General features: G+C 34.3%; 2 protein-coding genes across 5 annotated transcripts; one reads left to right on the forward strand and one right to left on the reverse strand.

Annotated features, from left to right (window-relative positions):
- Positions 1-3,769: 3,769 nt before the first annotated feature.
- On the reverse strand, positions 3,770-17,782 carry Eps-15 (Epidermal growth factor receptor pathway substrate 15). Of its 4 annotated transcripts, none has more exons than XM_088036846.1 (15): positions 17,716-17,782; positions 17,187-17,231; positions 16,434-16,952; positions 16,020-16,387; positions 15,808-15,970; positions 12,006-12,158; positions 11,287-11,376; positions 11,011-11,073; positions 10,681-10,878; positions 10,444-10,626; positions 10,284-10,377; positions 10,157-10,230; positions 5,308-5,424; positions 4,993-5,253; positions 3,770-4,656 (listed from the first exon to the last, which is right to left on the reverse strand). In XM_088036846.1, exons 1-15 carry the CDS (start codon positions 17,740-17,742, stop codon positions 4,180-4,182), a joined length of 2,832 nt encoding a protein of 943 aa, XP_087892972.1. In that variant the 5' UTR covers positions 17,743-17,782; the 3' UTR covers positions 3,770-4,179. The 4 variants fall into 4 exon arrangements, with proteins under 4 accessions (XP_087892972.1, XP_087892979.1, XP_087892993.1 ...); XM_088036867.1 differs by having other exon boundaries at positions 4,592-4,685; XM_088036860.1 differs by having other exon boundaries at positions 4,642-4,731.
- On the forward strand, positions 12,207-15,801 carry LOC148180339 (Ig-like V-type domain-containing protein FAM187A). The gene is made up of 6 exons (XM_088036876.1): positions 12,207-12,517; positions 12,558-12,819; positions 12,865-13,203; positions 13,250-13,431; positions 13,476-13,631; positions 15,612-15,801. The coding sequence occupies exons 1-6, from the start codon at positions 12,207-12,209 to the stop codon at positions 15,799-15,801; spliced, it is 1,440 nt and encodes a 479-aa protein (XP_087893002.1).
- Positions 17,783-17,838: the final 56 nt, after the last annotated feature.

The following is a 17,838-nucleotide window of genomic DNA, read 5'->3' on the forward strand; positions in this document are numbered from 1 at the left end:
CTTGGTGTTGACAAAAATTATCAAAAATACAATTTATTCCCAAACACCAAATTTTGTCAAAAAATGTTAACGCGCGTTTCGATAGCAATGCTACAAACATCAGAGCGAATTTGAATATTTTGTTTGTGCGAATTAAATACGTTTATTTATTATAAAATTTAAGTTATTGCGTAAGTAAATCATATTTAATGTTTGTTTTACAGTAAAAATCAATAAAAATTTAATAATCTGGCATAGTGAATAGCGATTTTTTCTCTCCGAAACAAAGAATGCTAATGCAAATCCCTAATATTGGATACTTTGGTGCCCCCTCAATATTAGATATCCAATATTAAATAACCATGTTATTGAATGTTATACAAGGTGTTTATAAATGTTTCTAGCATCAAGGCTGGCTATGAAATGTCAAATAAATTTGCCACTCGTTAGAAATTTGTCGCTTAATATAAATGTGGGTTCAAATTTATTAGCCACCCTTGATGCTAAAACATTTATAAACACCTTGTCTTGAAGGGCGTAGTTGACTAGATTTTTATTAATTACGACTTATTTTCAGTTACTTATTCAGGAAACCGTTTTTCAGAGCATTAAAAATTTATGACAAAATACAAATTTGCCAATAAAATAAAAATCGTGTATTTTTTGTAATTTAAACCTAGACAGTAAAGTACAATTCAAATACAATTTAAAAGCAAGTATTTTTAATACTCGGTGCTCTTCCCCTACTTTTCAAAATTTTAATTAAAATACCTGTCATTTTCGTAGTTTTCAGGCTATACATTTGAAATTTCAGAAAGTTGTTCTTCTCTACTTATTTTTCAACTGTGTTAAAGTATTCAATTATACCACGAAAGAGACAAATTTTTGAAATTTTTATTTTGAGCCAAAATATCGCCAATTTTTTGTTAGAACCTGCAATTTTGGTACTTTTAATGTTGGAATAATTTAGCAGTTTTCATTCTTAACTGATTTTTCAACTATACCAAAGTACACAATTATAGCACAAAAAAAAACAAATTTTGGAAAATTTTATTCTTTTGAGAAGGCAAAAATGTTCAAAATTTTACTTGTAAGATCTGTCGTTTTTGTAATTTAAATTCTATAGACCTGAAATTTCGGAAAGTCGTTCTTCTCTAGTTGATTTTTAACTGTGGCGAAAAATACATTATACCACAAAAAAAACAAATTTTGAAAATTTTGATTTTAAAAACGAGGGTAATTTTGGTACTTTTCATGTTGGAACAATAAAATTTAAGAGAGTTTTCATTCTTAATTTATTTTTCAACTTAATTAACTTAATTAACTTAATTCCATCAAAAATTAAAGATTTGTAAACTTTTTTTCTCTAAGAATGTAAACATTTTCAAAATTTTATTTGTAAGATCTGTCATTTTGGTAATTTAAATGCTACAGCTGAAATTGTTCTTCACAACTTATTTTTCAACTGTGCCAAAGTACATAATTATAGGACAAAAAATACAAATATTAGAAATTTTTTCTTCGAAGCAGCAATTTTTGTACTTTTAATGCTGAGACAAAGAAATGTACCAGAGTTTTTATTCTTAACTTTTTTTCAACTGTACCAAAGTATACTGCAATTATAGCACGAATAAGACAAATTTTAGAAAATTTTATTCTTGTAAGGTTTACAAACATTTTCAAAATTTTAATTGTAAGATCTGTAATTTTTGTAATTTAAGTGCTATAGATCTAAAATTTGGAGAAATTGTTCTTCTCTACTTATTTTTCAACGGTGCCAAAGTACACAATTATGGCACAAAAAAGACAAATTTTGGAAATTCTTCATATCTCAAAAGATATAACCTATTGCAACTTCAAAAATTTTCGGAAAAAAATCATAACATAAGCAAAAAATTTAAACTTAATATTTTTGAACTAATCAAAATTTACTTCTAAAAGCGCGAGAGATTTAATCTTTTCAACATCACATGAGTTTTTATACCTCATCAATAATTTCCTTAGTAGAAGTTTTATTCTTAATTTTCATTCTATGAGAAAGATTCTTATCATCTCGCAAAACAAAAACAAAAATCCTTGGCGGATACTTTTGACATGTGATATTTTGATCACATAACGTTGAAACTTTCTCGATAATTATAATTTTAAAATATGTGCAATACGTAATTTTTTGTCAGCTTTAAATTCCTTTAAACAGTCTCTAGTGCTTGCTGCAGACAAGCGCTCCACCACAATTTACACCTTTCACAAATATCCTCAATGTCGTTGATCGGATCGAAAACTACTAGCGGTGGCACTAACCATAAATGGTGCAACTTCTTTTAAAAATCTTTCAATTTCTTCCACGAAATGGGTTTTATCCATTTCACTTGCGGATAGTTTGTTCCCAGGATTCCAGGAACTACGCCAATTTTTTATCAAATAATGTGCATTGTCGGATGAAGCCATTCCACTTCTCCAGTACAAAATTTTCACAAAATTAGTTGACTAAATAAGGGTTTTGTCAACTAGAATTGAACTCTGTGAAAAAAAGGTAAACTGAATCTTGCACTTGACATCGCGTCTTTCTGTGCAAATTTGTATTGGTCCATTGGAAGGCGTGGTGTAAATAGACCAAACCACTTTCTGGTTTTTCCGTGTGCCGCTCAAATCGAAAATGGTTAACAGATTCTTTTCTACATCTCTAGTGTTATTAGACATGGGCTTATAATTTTTGCGTGCCCTTGACTATCTGATTGCGTTTATTTAAGAAAATGAAACAGTAAACTCCTTTATTGTGAACATGTTGAAGGATTAAATTGCCTTCACGTTGAAGACATGAAGATCACTTCTTTTGCTACAGTTACAAACTTGCACAAAAACAAAATTTTGCGTCTGTGAATGTGATGGCAGGTGAGTATAAAAATCCACTTTACATCACAAATAGTGTCTTTACTTACATAATGACGTAATGGTTTCTTAAAAATTACATTAAGTGGAGCTAACACTCAACAAATATGTTATTGTAACACTTAAATACATTATTGTGTTAAACAATCAGTGGTCAATTGTAGAAAATAAGATCAGTTCTGACACTACGAAAAATTAGCATGCCACCATTATTCTACACACGTATTAATACATGATTAAGTGCAACAATTTTACAAGTGCATAAATCTATAAATTTACGATAAAATGCTCAAAGTAATAACACTGTACAAAGTGAAACGTTTTCAATATTTTAGGTGAAAATCACAAATAATCGTTCACATTATACAATAAATGATAACAAGCACTATTCCTTGCAACTGTTCTTCTAGTTATTCTTAGCTTAAGTCTAAATTTGTGGTCGTTATAAACCAAGTTTCTCTACAATCTACATAATAGGTAACAGGGCAATGCAAAATTGCCAGTCGTGGGTTAACCAGTTAACCCACAGGCACCATTTATTTAACCCCATGTAATGATAAGTAAGTTCGCTTCCAGTCTTTGCTATGATAACACAATGAAAAAGTAACTATTGAAGTACTAGAGCGAAATGGCCAACCACGACTGTCATGTTTTTTAGTTTTTAATGCCGCACACTTATTGTTACTACATCAGAGATGACTATTGTCAAGTTTACAAGAGAAGCCAATGAAGGAATTACATGTTCAAGTATCAACATTTTCGTACACTAATCACAATATCAAGTAACAAATATTTACACTAAAAGTGGAAGATTTTATATTTATTAGTTTATCACTGATTTAATGTAGAGAGCCGTGACAACAGGAAACACGGAAACAAAAACGGGAAAACAAAAAAAAGAAACAATTATATTGTACTTTAATAACATAAATATTTACATGACTAAATTGAAAAAAGGCAATAACTGATCTAAAGAATCTCCAGTGAGAATTAACAATAAAAATAAACAAGTTCTTTGAGTCTTAAAAATACTGTATTACTTCCTCGACAATAGTGAGAGGATATAAGCTAAACACATATTGCCACTTTGATAACGTTTCAAATACTGGAAGTTTGTAGTTGTGTGATAGTGAATATGAGTATGTAAAAGAGGCACAGGCATAATCAGTTTAATCATGACGTTGACAGCTGATACAACGTTACACGAAATTAAAAGATAATGATATGTCCATGTACATTCAATAAGCGAAATTAAATAAAACTCTTAAACAATGTATACCATTTCAAGCTCATAACTATTATTGACACGAGCTAAGATTTCTGACTTTCAGCTTTACTCAAACTGATAGCTAATTCTAAATCTGCCTGTTCTTGTAACTGTCTCTTTTTTCTATCTTCTTCAATTCTGAGGCTTTCACGAGCAGCCCATTCCAACTGAAACTCTTCACTTGTTGGTTCTGACCGAATCGGAGCTGACGCTCGACCACTAGCACTCGAAAATGGATCATGTCCTGTTTTTGTCGTCTTGCCACTAACACCGGTGGTCGGTAGAGGAACCGACTGTCTTCCATTCAGCCCAAATGGATCAAACTTATCCTTGTCGTTGAAATTCGTCAATTTTGAACAACCGAAAGCATCAACTTCGCCCTCTGCGGCTGGGACATCTGGTGGCTCGTCGTCAAATTTGATGTTGAATGGATCCTCGTAGCGGTAATCTCGGAATGGGTCGTCCGTGAAATCCAAACCTTTAGACTGTGGAGTTACCTTGATGGTCGGCTTAGTGGAAAACTGAAGAGGAGATGTGAAGATTATTAAGGCTGCAAACGCAGTGTGAGAGTGTTAGTAAAAGGCCCGGATCGGCTCCTGTAAATAAGTTAGAACTATACTTGCTCCGACATGCATAAATGGGTGGGCCATAACTCGACAACTAAATAAAATCAAACCAATGATTAAAAAAACAAAAACACAAATTATTAAAAACATGAAATAAAAATAGGAAACAAAGGAAGCATACCGGAGGGCCAAAAGGATCTTGTAACAGGTTTTGAGGAGGGGTGCTCACAGGACTATAGTGCAAACACTAAAATCTCATCATTTAGCAAAAACCACCCCTCTTCATCCTACCTTAGATTCGAAATCCGAAAAATCAGCAAAACCTCCACCACCTGATGAAAACGAGTCTGATCCGAATAAGTCGTTTTGCGATGATTTCCTGGCATTGGGGGGTTGTGACGGTCGAGGGGGTGCGGGTCTTGGGGGAGGTTGTTTGCTTTTCTTAGGCGGTAAAGCTGGACTAGGGCTTGTTGGTCGTGGAGGCGCTGCGCCGTCTCTTGTAGGTGCATGTAGAACCGCGAACGGGTCACAACCAAATGGATCCTTGTCAGCCTACATTTATTCAAAAATTAAGTCAAAGTTTATAAAAGTGAGTTGTGGGTTTACCTCCACGGCTGAAGCATCGACGCTTTTACGAGAGTCGCCAAAGGCGTCGAATGGATCCGATTTCGTCGTGTTGGTAAAAGAGTTTTCTCCAAATGGATCGGATAAAAAACCATCGTCCTGTAAAAAATAGTACATAATTTACAAATTTTTACATCAATTTCAGTTTTTATTCGTTATTTTATTAATTAATTTGTTTTAAATAAATCTAGCCCCCAAAAGGGCCAATCTGTATTTTCATTAGTTTAGAAGGCGTTTTTTTCCGATTTGCTTTGTCCATCAAACTGAAATTTTAATTTGAAACGAAATGGAAAAGTTACTTTAAATAATTACGAAAAATGATCCTTCTTTGGATGATCCAATTCAGTTTTATCCATAAAGAAAACACTTTTTAAAACTTTAGGTTCTTCACAATACTTTTTAAGAAACCACTGACAAAGAATAAAAAAAAAACTGAAAATAATCCAAATTTGATCAATTTGGCACTGTAAAACCAACATTTCTCCACCATATATAATGTTAAACTGACTGAAAGACATTTTTTGCTACTTGTTTATTAGCGTTTTTCTTTCAACTTTTCGATGGCCTGGACTGAACTTGACATTGAACTGGCCTATCCTAATAATAAAATAAGGCATCAGTGACGCACCACCAAAAACTTTAATCATTTTTTTCTCAGAAACGGTGACGTTTCGGAATGTGAAATTTGGTCATTATGTCAAAGTGTCTTGTCTCATATTGGGGTTAAAATCTTTGCACTTTATTCGGGTACACCCTGTATGTATTGAGTATGTTTACTACTTTATAGTTTTTGTTATGAAGACGCGTTTCTTATGCTGACATCAAAAAAATCGGTAATATCTGTTTATAATTTTTTATAAATATGTAGAAAAATTCCACTGTTTGATACAAAATTGGGTAAATAAAACGAGTCTTTAGCGATTTATTAGTAAAAGCAACTGAAAAATCGAAAACGGCAAAAAACTTAAGCATTTAGTGTGAAAAATATAATTCAAAAGATTTCAGATCAATTCACTGAAGGACCACTTAAAACTCTCGACTCTTTAGAAATTGAGCGTTATAAAGGAACTTAAGATTCTATATTTAGATTTCATGGATGAAAAAAACTTCTGACAATACAATACCTAGGCAAACTTATTGTTAGACGTGAAATTTGCAAATTCTAGCACCTGTAAAAATAGTAACTTTTAATGTTTTAAGATTCTCGTTCGTTCTAATACTTCAGGGCTTTCGGGCTTATAAAAGTTACTTTAGATTGAAGATTTCAAGTTTTGCTTTTTCTTAAATTATTAATTATAGTGTAATGCTAATTTTTAGCATTTTTAGCTTTCCGACAGATATGAAGATACAGTTTTCGCCATCGTATTTCTCGCGTTTTTTTTGGTAAGAATCCGGTCTTACATTATCCCAAATTCGAAAAAAAAACAACTATTGTGTAAATTAGAATGTAAATCTATTTCGGTGGATTTTTTTTCCGGGATTTTCAATATTCCATATCTCCGGAATTATGACATTTAGAACGATGGGGTTTTTGGCATCGTTTTTTCTCGCGGTTTTACATATCTCGATTCAAATATCCAATTACTCAAATCAGAATGTAAATTTATTTCCATGGAATTATTTTCTGGAGATTGCGATAGTTCCGAAATTATGACAGATAGAAAAGGCAACGCAGTTTTCGGCAACATTTTTTACGCGCTTTGGTTGCTGAAAACCCGATCTTCCAACTCTAAAATTCAATTGCTCAAATTACAAAGGAAAATATACACTACCGCTCAAAAGTTTTTGCACACTTAAAAATATTATTAATTCTTTTGCGATTTCGAGGTTATTTCTGCTGATTCTGTGGTAAGAGGTAATCATTGCACACGTTTCGACACCTAATTTAACTTCCTTCTCCATTTCTGTACAAAACTGTCACTAATTTTTTGAGAAAAACTTGAACGATAAACTTCCGCATTCACAAATTTAAGAAGTTATTAAATTAAAGACCTTCACTTTATATTTATAGGCTGATGAATTGTAAAAATGTGAGACGATGACTTTTTCAAAATTTCTAAAAGTACATTAAAAAAATTAAAAAATTGATATTTTCTAAATCAAAAAAAAATTGCTGTTAGCATCAATAAAGTATACAGAGTGTCCCAGAACTCGTGACCCACAGAGCAAGAGAGGGTGCCGACAGCAATACAGATAAATTTCAAAACAAAAATTGCTTAAGTTTAATAGTATTCGAGAGCATAAAATATTAAATTTTGGTTCAGAACTGCCTTCACAAGCCTTTTTTTTCTGGGTCACCAGTTCTGAGACACCCTGTATAAACATGAAAACATGAAAAACGCCAAACAAAAGCGGAAGAAAAAAAATATTTTGAAGTTACTTAAAAAAATGTTGGTGGGCAAATACTTTTGAGCGGGAGTCTATGTCGTTAATTTTTTCCGGAAATTTCAATGTTCCATGAACTACGACATGTAGAAAGATGCCGTTTCCTAGAATTATCGACAAAATTCAGGTTTTAAAGCTTTCAGATTCTAGACAGTTGGTAAGGTGAAAACCTAACAAAACGGAAATCTGTAAATTTGAAAACCGGAACACGCCAAGTTCTCACAATTGGTAAACCTTAATATTTAAGGTTCTCATTAATTGCTCATTGCAACTCTGGCACAGATTAGAAGCAACCAATAAAATTATAAAAATTAATTAATGCGATGGGCTCAATATTTCAATGACCTACTAAGCGAAGACAAACAAGAACAAATGAAAAATTATGGCAGATATAAACAAGAAAAAAGAAAGCACTGAAGAAACAACAGAGCAAGAAGACGTCGAAGAACCAACAGAGCAAGAAATAAGACAAGCAATCAAAGAGCTGAAAACACATAAAAGTCCGGGCGAAAATGGGATACCTGCAGAAATGTTATAAAGAGGAGGAGAATGTGTGCTACAAAAAATTCAGCAGCTCATACTTAGAATATGGAAGGAGGAAGAAATACCAAAACGATGGAACAATGCTATTATATGTTCAATACTAAAAAAAGGAGACAAGACCCAGTGCGAAAATTACAGAGGTATTGCGCTGGTAGACGTAACATACAAAATAGTGACAAAATCATCAGATGCAGACTGAGGGCTCGATTTCAAGTGTGACTTGCGTTACTGCAAATCCTATTTGCAACATAGCAACGCCAATCACATTGCTCATACCTTGGCAACGGTTGCAAATTTGCGTTAACGCAGTGACTTGAAATCGACCCGTGAGAAGATATGAAGCACAAACAATAGGAGAATACCAGGGAGGCTTTAGAGCAGGAAGATCAACAACCGACCAAATATTTACACTGAAGACCATTCAGAGTAATAGCAACGAACAAAACCTGAGTTTGCACATGCTCTTCATCGACTTCAAGCAAGCATATGATCGATCATCCGCGAAAAAATGTATAAAGCGCTAGAAAAACTAGGAATCCCAAAAAAATTAATTCGACTCGTGAAAATGACACTAAAGAACACAGAAAGCAAAGTAATGATAGAAGGAAAATTTTCAGAAGAATTCACAATAAAAAAAGGAGTAAGACAAGGTGACCCACTGTCAACAGACCTCTTTAACTTCGTGTTGGAAGCGATCGTACGAGAATGTAAAATACAGACAACGGGATTAATTTATCATCACAAACAACAATGTATAGCATACGCCGATGACTTGGTCATTCTTACAAGATCAAGGAAAGAACTGGAAAACAGCTTCAAGAAATTCGAACAAGAAGCTGCAAAGTTTGGACTAAAGATGAATGAACAGAAGACGAAATATATGGAGATGGGAACAAGCACTACAGAGACCGAGAAGTACAAGGAACTAAAAACGGAGAAGAAAGAATATAAAATTGAAAAAGTAGAGGAATTTGTGTACCTTGGAGCAAAATTAACAAGTAAAGCAGAAGAAGGAAAGGAAATTGAAAACAGGATACTGAAGGGAAGTAGAGCAGCAGGTTCACTAACATCCCTGCTGCAGGCAAAAAACGTATCGCGGGCAACTAAGATTCGAATATACGAAACAATGATAAGGCCGGTCGTTCTATACGGATGTGAAACTTGGACACTTAATAAGGGAGACGAAGAAAAGCTTGAAATTTGGGAGAGGAAAATGCTACGGAAGATATTCGGGGGAGTTAAGACAAAGGACGGGGAATGGAGGAGAAGAACTAACCGAAACGTCATGGACATGTTCAAAAATTCAGGAATCAGCCAGAAAATAAGAGCGCAGAGAACAAGCTGGTTAGGACATATCGTACGGATGCCCGACTACAGAGTCACGAAAAAATGTCTTGAAGAAGGAACTGGCGGGAAAAGAAGAAGAGGTCGCCCGAAAAAAAGATGGCTGGACGAGGCAAAGATAGACTTGGCACGTGCGGGAGTCATCATGAGGAATTGGAAAGAGAGAACCAAAGTTCTTAAATCTGAAAACCCAAATTAGATACAGTTGCCAAAATTTCCCAGATTTAATAAACAAAGAATCTTCAAAACTTGTTCAAACTTTTGACCGGTGATCAGTATCGTAACTGTGTCAAGCTGAAGCATTATATTTTTTATCGTAACTTTATAAACGACATTATCAGAGAAAAAACTTTCGCGTGACTCGTATAGTACCAACATTAAAAGAAATTATTGCATCAGAATTCATTATAAGCACGTAAGTTCGCGTTTATTAATTATTCATAATATGAGCAACTACAAGTTTATAAACGAGAACACAAATATTTCAATTTTAATTTTTTCTAAACTTTGATTCGAAATGCTACAAGACAACTTAAAGAATAGAAAAAAGATAACTTACGTTTGTTTTTGAAAAGGCAGAGTTAAATGGATCACTTTGTTCAAAGGCATTAGCATTAGAATTTTTGAAAGCATCTGAAATAGAATTAGATAGATTATCATAAACCAAAACTTTATCTAAAACTAACCATTATTGAAAATATCGTCTCCAAAGCCTGATGAGTTTAATGAACCGTTTTGTTTATTACTAAATGGATCATCCTTGGCACTTCCAAAGCCGTTCTGTAAAAGAGTAGTATATTATTTAATAGGACAAAAATGAAGCACTGAAAGGTACTCAAAACGTACCTGTTTATTGTTACTTTCATTCAGCATTTTTGTATACTCGGGGTCACGAAAATCAGGTTTAATCCTCAAGACTGTATCACCCACAGCAGTAGCATCCCCTGACACAATAGAAGCATCGCACGCCTCAATTGCGTCATTCATTTGTCGGGTTTGCTCTTGCAATTGAGTAATTAAAGCTTTCGCCTACGAAAAATCAACCATTACATGTCCTAAACTTCAAAAAACACGAAATAACACCTGGCTTATACTAAGTTGAGAATCTTGTAATTTCGATGTAAGATTTTGTAGTTTCATATCACTCTCCTTCTTTTGGTCTTCTAACCGCTGTTCCTCTTGCCGAAGACCTTCCAGTTGTTGTTTCTTAGAATTCAACTCCGATTCTTGCGCGGCGACAGCCTCCGCTTGCTCCGACGCCTGAGTTCTCAATTTGTCCACCTGAAAGATCAAACTAGACGTGAAGACAAAGTTTACAAAAGTCGTGGTGAAAGAAAAAACATACAAAAAATCAACCACCACCATAAATAGCATCGCTCAGCACACTTACAAATTATTTGGTGAAAAACTTACCTTTGTCGTCTCTTCTTCAATTTCTTTTACGATTAATTCCATCTCCCGGTCTATTTCAGTTCTCTAGTAAATTAAAAAGGCAACATGCCAAACTAAACTATTAAAAATGGCCTACAACTTAGTAATTTAAAGATAAAGAAATTAAATAAATAGGTTTTGCATGCTTGTTGTAAATTCTTCTGTTAGAAAAGTGCAAGCGTTACGTATTGTAGCAACATACAAAACAGAAGCTAGCCAAGCAAAACACACTTGTTGCGTTATAAAATAAAAGATTACCTGAGATCTGAGATCATTTAAGCGTTTTTGGGCTTCACCTTTCTGGTTTTCCAGTTGTTTGAGCGTTGCAGCCAACGTGTCCAGCTCACTCTGTCAACAAATACAAAAACTATAAGATGAAGAATCAACATTTTAATGTTGAACAGAACGTTCCTTGCATGGAGTTCGTCCGCAAAACCCCCCGACTAGTCAGAAAAGTTTCACATCGCATCCTTGGTCCACAAATAATTATTTTTTACAGGAAATTGATCTTTCTGTGTGTTTTTACGGCCATATTAGAACACCCTGTACCTATTACCATTTCTAATTGCTATCGTATATTCGATATCGTCCTCCAAGTCTGTCAACTTCCTCATTATTGAATGATTTGTATAATGAAATATTGAGCGACCATGAAACGAAGATTCCACGGTCCGGAAAAGTGATAGTTATTTTAATTTACAGTACCATTATAATTCTAGAAAGGTCAATCATACACAACCAAAATTAAATTCAACCGTAATCTTACACGCTCTGATTGTTTATCTGTCAAGGATGAGATATAACTTTTTGGAGCGAGTGATACGTTATCTCGACTCCTAAATTTGCTACACTTGTGTCAATATTTTTAATTTCTTAAGATTGTGAAATTAAAGAAAAAATGTAAAACTCTTCCGTTTCAGATTTTAGTTCCTAATGTTGGTAGCGCTGTGCTACACAATCCTCAAGGGACATCTTACCTGCAAACTTTTAATTTCTCCATTTTTAATTTTAATATCAGCTTCTTTTTGTGCGATGTCGTTCTCTAAAATCAATTTCTCTCGTGCTAATTCTTCAATATCTTTGCTGATCATGTCCAGTTCAGGATTGGAGTATCTCGTATTGTTATTTTCCTAAAAACAACAAAAATTAAACATGACAAACTGACAGGGGTTGTCAGCATGAACATCAAATATTTGCTCACGATTCTTCTTCTAATTCACCCCCTCGGCGCGATTTTTAGCAACAGCCTGAAGAAGTTAAAGCAAAAAACCAAAGACGCGTACAAGAAACAGTTCGGAAAGGATAAATCCTCGCACTTTTTGGGTTTTGATCTGACTGAATTCCCTGGTACGAATGAGAAATATCTTGAAATAAATCAAGAGAAATGGGGTGGATACTATGCGTGCTTGGTGGCTCAAAATAGTAGCTTAGGGCGCGACTACTCCATAACACCTGAAGCTGTGCAGGTTTTTGAGTTTACTTCAATCAGGTAACAACAATTCTTTACACGCCCATTACTGTTAAATTAGGTTGGATTGTAAGCTTTGTTTGAGCCCGGAAGAAACCGAAAAAACTGACTCCGTGGAGTGGTACTGGGCTGGAATAGAAGAGACAAAGCTCAAGCTCGTCGACTATTCAGAGAATGTTTTAATTTCACCACTTAATCGAACTCTTCAGATCTACAATCTCCAGAAGGAGAACAGCGGGCAATACGTCTGTCGTATCGGTGAAGCGGAAGCTCCTCCGTATTTCCTAACAGTAATTGAAGGTCGAGATGAAGATTTATTACAGGTTGTAAAAAGTCCCTTATAAAGCTAATGCGACTGATTTATTCAGGTGCATTCCCTTGAATCGCCCTCAGAACCACATCCGCAAAAACCGGAAGTTATTAATGGTTACAATGTAATGATCGATACAGAGTGGTCTCCTTGGACATCTTGCAACAAATGTGGGCAAATCGGAAGACGACATCGAGTCGGTTATTGTATTCTCAAATATGAAAAAAACCCTGTTAGCAACAGTAACGAGACTGTTACTATCAAAACCGATCATTACGAATTACTTCGCATTTTTAAATTCGGTTTGCCTTGCGATTCTCACATAACTCCACGTTCTTTCAAGAAACTTCATTCGATTACTAATCGCAAGAATGAGATAATGACGGGATTTTGCAAGGTAACAGTGTCTGGTTTCTACCGAGAACTGCAAATTATGAATGCAGATAAGCTGTCCTGGGAATCAAGTATTCGAAGTAAAAGACAAAAATGGTAACGTCATAGAAAGGGCTAATAATTCCGCGGGAATTTATTCAGTTCTGCAAGGAATACCTTCAATGCAACCTTCTGTTGAAAGATCCCTACAATACGCAGAAAAGGGGAAAAAGGTCGCGCTGACGTGTCCAGGGTAGGTGACCCAAATAAAATACCAGGATAACATCATAATTGCAGAAACTTAAACTCTGACGCTTCTATACAGTGGCAAATAGGGTCGAAAAAACTAATTCCGGAGATTCTATCCGCGGAATCAAAGGGACGAATGTATATAAGCATTAGCGATAAGTTACATATAAAGGAAGCCAAAGTTTCGGATACCAGTATCTACAGGTAAGGTGTAATTCTGTCGTATTTTGTCAATTTTAACTATAGACATGCCACTACAATTGAATTGAGTCATACAAGCTTCACGGTGTGACAAACCACAAAGCAATTTAAGTAATTAGCGCAATCAATTTTGATTATCACGAAAGCCAAATCAACAATTGTGGTCTAAAATGAAAGTGAGTGGCTGTCATTGGTACCGTTATTCTCTAAACAATGTTGGTAAAACTGACGAAAGATTTAATGATGATTGATTCTGTAATATTTATTGTTAGGAGTTTGGCAGACTAAAATTTTATTCAAAAGTAATATACCACATAAGGTCAAAAAAATATAGAGAATAAAAAAAAGAAATTGTAGATATGTTGTAGACATTCTAAGAAAAATTGAAAATTCTAAGAAAAACTAGAGCATCGGAGGATACCAAATCTTAAAAGTACGTAGACGATCTACATAAATTACAAAGTATACAGAGTGTTTGATATTAAAAGTACCATACTGAAACATCAATGTTACGAAGGTGGTATAGTATGTTATTGAAATCCTGAAGAATTTTTGCAGTATAAAATAAGTACAATAAAACAGAGTAGAGAATCCAAAGATAAAAAGCAAACAGTAAATTTTGAAATCAAAATTCAATGAAAATCAACATAGAAAAATCCAAAATGATGATCAAGATAATTCAAAGTATTTAAAGAACATTTTAGAAATATAGAACATTCAGGAACGTAAAAAATGTAAATTCTATGATCATTCATTAATTTATTATAAAAAAAAACATCAAAAATAATTAAAAGAAATGACAAGAATGAACAAAGTCAAAAATAAAAGAAAATTGAAGAATGCAGAAGAGAATTTAAATGCAACTAATTTTTGAGAATTCAATGCTATAAAATGACCAAAAAAACAAAGAAAATCTGGAAAATCGGAGAGAAATTAGACAAAGACAATCTAGAAGATATCCAAAAAAAATAAAGAATCTAAGAAACTGGTGAATATAAAGTGAAATTAAATAAAATCACAAAGAACTTGATGAAAATAGAAAAATAATTTAAACAAAGTCTAGAATTCAACAAAAATTAGTAAGAATTTAAGCACAATTAAAAAAAAATAGTATAATGTAGGGAAACCAGAGGGTCCAATCTAAATAAAAATCAAAAGAGAAATTATAGACTATTAAAAATCTAAAAAGAATTTAAAAAAGGTGAAAATAATGTCGAATAAATATAAGGAGAATCTATAAAGTTCAAAAATATCTAGTTCTTCCAAATACAATCTGAGCAAAAAAAAAAATATATCGACAATTCACACGGAATTCAGAAAATGTTTTAAAAGACCTAATATTTTCTCCAGTGACCTGAATCTCGACCGACCTTAATCCGCCTATGAAATTGATGCAACTAAAATCTAAAATAATTTTCAATATTTGACGAACTTTTACCATGATAAAATGATTTAATATGACAATATCAAGCAATAATTTATTATTATTGATAATTTAGTACTTTTTATTGCCCGTTCAAATTGAGAAAGACCCTTTTTCCTAATACTGCATACATATTTTATTATTATCTTCTCCTCCTTGTGTCTAGAAGAAATATCCAGGATAAAGAGATTTTTAACCTAAATACGCCACATGGTATTTGATAAATTTGTTCAATGTTTTAATACCACAATACTGAAGGTAGTACACTCGTGCCTAAAAATTTGTGGAAATGAAAAAGTAACCGCGTCATCCGGTTTAATTGTTGTTTTTTTTTTCATAATCGGCTTGTCAATTGTTACGGAAATAAAAGAAATAGATATTTCTACGGATCGATTTCATAATAAGAGCCAGCCAAAACATAATTATAAGCGACATTTCAAATGTTTGGAATGTCGTATCTTCCACCGCTGGTTTTTTAAAACCAACGTGACAATTCTCTGGGAAGAAATAACTGAGTAATGACAATTTAAAATATACAAAAGTGTACATTTTTGTTTTAGCTGTTGGCAACATAACGATTTATCCGGAACCGTGCGACTAATCGTCGAAAAAAAACTGTCCCTGGATTTCAACCATCACATAATGTTACTGGGATCGGTTGTGATATTTTCCGCTTTTCTGTTAATATTTGTGAAAGCCTTCTTCAGAAGAAAAATCGTGCGCAGTGTTACATACGTACAAAAAAGATAAACTTACCACTAGGCCATCCGGTTTGCTGGTGCGAAAACTGGGTGGAATCATATCTGGTGTTAAACTTGCTGGTGGTTCTATCCCTTTTAAACATCGCGCAACGAACCACATTGCTAAAGCAAACTGTTCATTGTTCAATTTTCCACTCTGTTTAATATCACATAAAGCCCTAATAAAATAAATAAGATAAGTTACGTAAAACGAGTGATAATTCTTACCAAATATGAGCTAGTACATGTTGCGGGACACCTGATTGGAGAAAAACATTCTTGATCTCTTGTCCTGACACGAACCCATCTTTATCCACGTCACTTTTAATGAAAAGAGCGTCTGATTTAGCCTTTTCGTCCGAAGTGACGACCCAAGGTATTGTTGGTTGCACACTTTGCACTGGTTTTATTGCTGAAATGACTGGGGCTGTAACAGGTGGTGGTGGTATATCAGGTTTGACTCCATCCAAGCCTCTGGAGAGAATTGGGGCAGCCACAAGAGGGCTGTTTTTCGTTTTTGCTGGTGGCATCAGTTCTGGAGGTAATGTGTTAGGTATTGCATGCTTCTCAAGCGCCTTATAAACTAAATGCATGGCCTACAAAAACAAATCAGACTGTGGAAACGGTCCAGTTGAATCGTACCGCGATAAATTCATGCCTATCCAACATTCCATCCTTATCCTGATCCGCCAAATCCCAGATCTTCCCCAAAGTCTCAAACGGCAACTTGGAGTCCATTAAGACATTTTTAACTTTATTGCCTGGAATTAGTCCGTTCAATGGTTGCAGGGACTCGAAGAGTTTATCGTATTTCTCTCGTTCTGATGGTTTCACTGTCCAATCCACTGCTGTGGGAGGCAGTGAAGTTATTAGAGGAGTATTGCTAGGTGGTGGAGGTTTCACAGGTTTTGGTAGTGGTATATCACCCATCTTGGGCGGAGGTACATCCAAATTAACATTAGAGATACTCAAGTCTTTGCCGTTTTGTACAAGAGCGACTAATTTTAACGCCACAAACATGCCGGATTTGTCAAGACTACCACGTCCTCCGGGATCTGAAAGGTCCCAGATTTTCGACAGGATCACGTCGCTCAGCCCGGATCGTTTAAGAAAACGGGCAGCTTCCATTCCTCCCACTGATCCAAACCCATTGGGGTCCACCTAAAATTTTAAGACGAAGTTAATACAAGACACATAAACTAGAGCTTTGTTTTAAGTATTGATTAGTCACGATTTACATTTGAATATGCGACACTGCAGCTACATTTTAGTACCAAACTTCACCTAATTTACTGTTTTTTTATTCACAAGTTCAACACATGATTATTGATTTATGCTTTGGTTTGGTCTTTATTTAGCCACACTTCGTCTTCCCGTTTGATGGGTTTTACTCACCACGTTATAATAGGACTCATATATGGCACAGTGGTTTCCAGCCACCTGAAACAATGCAGTCATTACTTTCTTCAGAAGACCAGCACACAAGTAGGAACTATAAAACTCGTTGGTGGTTGTTAAGTACAACTGATTTTTAACTGTTTAACTAAACGTTTAATTGATCACTTAAAATTTTTGGAAATAACATTTGACAAGTACACAGATCTGAATGTTGTGTTATGAGGGTGTGCCAAAATTCCGACGCACAACACAAAACCTTGGACCACCTTTTTACACCACAATAACGGAAAATCTCAGCGAATTTTATGAAAAATATAAACTACTGATAAAATATTTTACATTAACACCGCCCACTGCCATAATCAAGACGTGATAAGAAATGTTTTATTACTAAAAATAATTAGAGCACACGAGATGTAAAAAACGCACTACACGGTCCGGAAGTAAATACACAATACTTTTAAATTGAATAAAACGCAAAAAACTTCAAACTTCTTTGAATATTTACAATAATTTCGGGTAGTACCTGTGTCGGTGACGGCAAAGCAGCCATCTTTTCGAACGGTCTAACTGCTCTCTTATTGGTGGATGAGTTTTTATTCGACCAATCACAACTCGAATCAATAACAAGATGAAAAATGTTGCCAAC

This window comes from Gnatocerus cornutus, chromosome 1 (genome assembly GCF_029298725.1).
Source record: "Gnatocerus cornutus isolate USDA-ARS CGAHR chromosome 1, icGnaCorn1.1, whole genome shotgun sequence".
NCBI lineage: Eukaryota > Metazoa > Arthropoda > Insecta > Coleoptera > Tenebrionidae > Gnatocerus > Gnatocerus cornutus.

Excerpts from the sequence above, each read along its gene's own strand:
- LOC148180339 (XM_088036876.1), top strand. The coding sequence starts at position 12,207 with ATGAACATCAAATATTTGCTCACGATTCTTCTTCTAATTCACCCCCTC. Across the intron at positions 13,204-13,249 it reads TAATGACGGGATTTTGCAAG|ATAAGCTGTCCTGGGAATCA; the intron begins GTAACAGTGTCT and ends TTATGAATGCAG. Across the intron at positions 13,432-13,475 it reads GTCGCGCTGACGTGTCCAGG|AAACTTAAACTCTGACGCTT; the intron begins GTAGGTGACCCA and ends TCATAATTGCAG.
- Eps-15 (XM_088036846.1), bottom strand. The coding sequence starts at position 17,742 with ATGGCTGCTTTGCCGTCACCGACACAG. Across the intron at positions 16,953-17,186 it reads ATGAGTCCTATTATAACGTG|GTGGACCCCAATGGGTTTGG; the intron begins GTGAGTAAAACC and ends TTAAAATTTTAG. Across the intron at positions 11,377-12,005 it reads GAGAAATTAAAAGTTTGCAG|AGTGAGCTGGACACGTTGGC; the intron begins GTAAGATGTCCC and ends ATTTGTTGACAG.